This window comes from the organism of the source record quoted next, unplaced genomic scaffold, assembly GCF_019419815.1.
Source record: "Pyrus x bretschneideri cultivar Hongxiangsu unplaced genomic scaffold, Pyrus_bretschneideri_v1 Contig4, whole genome shotgun sequence".
Classification (NCBI taxonomy): Eukaryota; Viridiplantae; Streptophyta; class Magnoliopsida; order Rosales; family Rosaceae; genus Pyrus; species Pyrus x bretschneideri.
Window position 1 is genome coordinate 12759055 of NW_025999723.1, and position 4522 is coordinate 12763576.

The following is a 4522-nucleotide window of genomic DNA, read 5'->3' on the forward strand; positions in this document are numbered from 1 at the left end:
GCTTGCAAGATACCAAAACAACGCTCAACATCCTTCCTACACCCTTCTTGACACTTTGCGAAGTGTTTCTCTTTTTTACTCTGCGGATGTGGCACTGTTTTGACAAATGTTGACCACCTTGGGTAAATACCATCTACAAGGTAGTATGGTCCCTCGTATTTATTATCATTAACCCAATATGTGCATCTCGGCCCATTTCCTTGTAGCAGTTCGTCAAACACTGGAGATTGGGCAAGGACATTTAGGTCATTCTGAGCTCTTGGAACACCAAAAAAAGCATGCCAAATCCATGTATCAAAAGAAGCCACCGCTTCCAAAATGATGCTTTTGGCTCCTTTTCTGTCGCCATAAGCTCCTTGCCACGCACTTGGACAGTTTTTCCATGTCCAGTGCATGCAGTCGATGCTTCCAATCATGCCAGGGAAGCCTCGCATCTCACCCTTCCTCAGAAGCCTTCGCATGTCCCTTGGCGTGGGTTACCGAAGGTACTCATTGGTGTAGAGGGCTTCAATTGCAGAGCAAAACCGCATCAGGGACTCCAGAACTGTTGTTTTTCCCATCCTTGCGATCTCATCCACTTGATCTGCAGATGCTCCATATGCAAGCATTCGCAAGGTAGCCGTAATTTTTTGCTCAGGAAGAAGACCTAGAACATGAAAAGCATCATCTTTTTGCACAAAATATGGATCATGGTTGCAAACATCACTCATGATTTTATCGAACAAACTTCGTTGCATTCTAAAACGACGTCTAAAAACATGATCAGGAAAAACGCTGTTGGGAATAAAATAATCTTCCAAGAGATCTTTACCTCGTCTTTCCCTTCTTCTATCGATGTTTGCCGCACGTCTGGGTTGGGCTATCGGACCCATAGCTTCCATGATATGGTGGGAATGTGAGGCCCTCTGCCTTCTATGGTGATCATCCTCATCCTCCTCCATTGCGAATGCCTCATCTCCACCTTGACCTTGGTCAAGATTGACCAATTCTTCCTGTTGTGCCAACAACCTTTTCTGCTGCTCTTGCAACTGTTTATACGCTCTCCTTGAAGAAGACATTGTAAGAACTCAAGATTTGAAAACGATAAAGAAGAATTCTCAGCTAAAAAAAGGATTGAGTTTAGTCTGAGGATGGATGTAGGGATGTAGGGTTTATATGGACAAAAAAAGAGAAGATGAGGTTCTGGACAATGCCACGTGGCACTACGTGATTGGTTGAAAATCTTATCGAAATCTTGCCTAAATTATTGTAAATAGGAAGTGACACGTGGCGTGTCAGGATTGGTTGAAAATCTTATCAGAAATCTATCTACAAAATAGTACGTTTGGATAATGACACGTGGCGTGACAAGATTGGTTAAAAATCTTATCGAAATCTTGCCTAAATTATTGTAAACAGGAAGTGACACGTGGGTTGTCGGGATTGGTTGAAAATCTTAGCGGAAATCTATTCAAAAAATAGTACGTTCGGATAATGACACGTGGCGTGACGAGATTGGTTAAAAATCCTATCCGAAATTAAAACTTATTTATTTATTCATTATTTTATAAAACAATTATTTAATATTTTAAATGGACTGGGTGCAAGCACATTTATTTTGGGGTGGAAATGCTTTGGCCTATTACTGTTCATTAGAGTCTATTACTGTTCATTAGAGTCTATTATTGTTTACTGAAATGGATAAATAGGCTGAGTGCTGACGCAAAGTCTTAGGGGTATAGTTGCTCTTAGCGAAAGAGACCCACTATTAACCTGAAATTTGTTGAGCTGGGATTTTTCTTAGATTAAAAATAATAATTTACGTGAATTCATGGCACTCTTTAACTGAATGGGCCCCGCTCTCCAATTACACTTCCACGTGTCGCACACAAGTTGTGGGCCCCAACAAAGTCTCTGTTGCATGGATCTCTGATTTTTAAAATTTTTCGATCGAGAATCTCCCATTCAGCCACGTCACTTCACAACGTACCTATAACTCTACTCTAAGGCACACATTAGAGAAACGAATAATAACACTGTTAAATTACGAAACCACCCTTGCATTTTTTAACATGGACTCACACTGTCTGTTCGGTACACTGGACAAACACTCTAACACAACCCCCTCTCACTTCTGTCATGTTACGGAGAGGCATACTATCCTCACCCGCAAGAAAACACAACAATCTGTGAAACGAAATTACCTCCTAAAGCTTCTTAACCCTAACACTCTTCTCCTCCAAAAAATTCCTTGAGCTGCCTCACATCAGGGACTTGAGCGATCTCTCCTTCACCGGCTTCCTCATCCGCTTCCTGCTGCTAACGCCGCTGCCATTGAGCTCATCGTCGTCATCCTCGTCGTCATAATCGAATTCCCCATTTGCAATTGGAGACGAGGGTGACCGATGAGCGCTCTCATGAGGAGGAGGAGGAAAGCTAGTCGTAGTAGCAATTTCACCCTCGGCCTTGGTCTCTTCCTTTTCTTTGTCGCCGCCTCTCTTCCGACTCCGCCAAGGGCCAAATCCCGAATAGTAATAGAACTCGTAGGGGTTAGGGGCGGATTCCTTCTTCACCTTCTTCCGGCGGCCGCCGCCTCCATTTTCCAGCTGTACCACCCCGCTCACCGCCGCGGCAGCCTTCTTCGAAGATATGTTGTGATTATTTCCATTATCCCTACAGTATCCATTGCCGTTGGCCTTGACAATGCAGTCCGATCGAAGTAGGGACAGGTGATGGTTGCAGAAGGACTCCCCTTGCTTGGCTTTTTTCTTACAATGCCACCCACGGCCGTCATTCCGTTGGCAGCACATGCTCCCCGTCCTCTCGTCGCCCACCTTCCAATTGTTCTCAATGTCGATACTCTCCACCACGGGCCCTTCATTCATTTCCAAGGGTTTCTCGTCCGCGCCATCCCTCAACGACGCGACGCTGCGTTTTGTAACATCGTAACACAGCAACATTTCAAGGAGGGCCGCGAGAATTTAAAAATAATGATATAAAGAGGGGGAGAGCGATAACAAAAAGAAAAAAGAAAAAAAAAAAGAAAAAAAAGAAAGGAAACAGAAAAACCCTAATGCTTGAAATAATAATAATATCGAACGAAATCGGAGAAAAACGAATCGAATCGATGAGAAGGAGAGCAAAGCGTAGCTTACCTCTCGACAGCTCCGATTGAATCACCGAAGCTCCCACCGTACAAGCTCTCTTCGACCTCCCACTACACACAAACAGCAACCCGAAACAACCAAATTAAACCCACCAAAAAACCGCATTTCCCCTCGAAATATCATAAAAGGAAGGAAACCCATTTCCCTAATCGAGTAATAGAAACTAAATACAGTAAGAAAACAGGAAATTTTAGGGTTTATTACGAACCCTAATGTTAGGGGAAAAACCCAGAAAACCCACACAATAATGAGAACCCTAGCTCCAGAAATGCAGGTAGAGAAACAGAAATTAATTCCCATGAGCTCATGGGCTCAAGAGGGTCCACGCAGATCTGCCCCAGAAATTTTGAAAAATGAAAATGGATAAAATTATCGAGCTCGAATACACACAGATTTCACTGACCTGGTCCGACTCCGGTCCCAAAGGAATAACATCCCAGGGGTTCCGGTTGATCTGGCACACATGCGGTAGAAGCTCCTCGGCTTCTGGAGCGTGCAAGGTGAACAGAAGGGGAGAGACCTTGGCGTTCTTCCTGATCCGCATTTCTTCCTCGACAGAAAAAATAAAAAAGCTCAGATAAATTAAACAAAGATCGTATCTGGGAGGGAAAGATAGATGGAGAGAAACTCAGAAGTGAGTGTTTGGCTGCCGGGAAATTTTTTTCTCTCACTTTCTCGAGGGTTTTCTCGAACTGTGGAGGCTATCGGGGGTGAGAGGGGTTTTCTTTGTTTGCGCAGATCTCACAGTACTCGATATAATCAGGGTTTTGTTATTTACTTTTCTGTTGCCTTCTCGGCCCCTCGTATTTTATATATTTTCATCGAGTTTTACCATTTTACCCCTATATTGCCATGCTATTTACGGGGGCGAAAGGTTGGTTGGTACTGCGCCTGAAAGGAAAGACAGCCGCTATTACACGTCACGACAGTTTTGTCCTAACAGAAAATTTAAAAAAAGAGATGAAGATAATGAAAAAACTGTCTCCCTCTGCAGACGCCCTCACGGTAAATTAAAGTGGGTCAGCAGTAATTAGAAAGTCAAGGGTTGTTTGGTCATTCAATTAGTACCCGTTACTTTTTCTCCTCCTATACAATTTTGTTTAACAATATTTTTTGTTATAATTGATTTATTTGATAGAATGATGAAAAATAAATTAAGGTGCGTCAAAGTTAAAAACAATATCTGAAGATCAGCTCCATTAAAAATCAAGGTTATCGTTTTCCCTTGCTAAATGTTCCATTACCATTGTTTTTTATCGATTGCATTAGCATTATTGATGGTTATCTAGAATTGATAATCAATTTGTTTTAAAAAAAAAAATTGATATTTGATAAGCGTATTTTAGTAATATGGTACTATTTTTTTTTAACAAACT

At 42.2% G+C, this 4522-nt stretch overlaps 1 protein-coding gene across 1 annotated transcript; it reads right to left on the reverse strand.

The window, feature by feature from the left end:
• Positions 1–1894: 1894 nt before the first annotated feature.
• LOC103935090 lies at positions 1895–3923 on the reverse strand. The gene is made up of 3 exons (XM_009344845.3): positions 3550–3923; positions 3135–3196; positions 1895–2907 (listed from the first exon to the last, which is right to left on the reverse strand). The coding sequence occupies exons 1-3, from the start codon at positions 3688–3690 to the stop codon at positions 2241–2243; spliced, it is 870 nt and encodes a 289-aa protein (XP_009343120.2). The 5' UTR covers positions 3691–3923; the 3' UTR covers positions 1895–2240.
• Between the last annotated feature and the right edge of the window lie 599 nt (positions 3924–4522).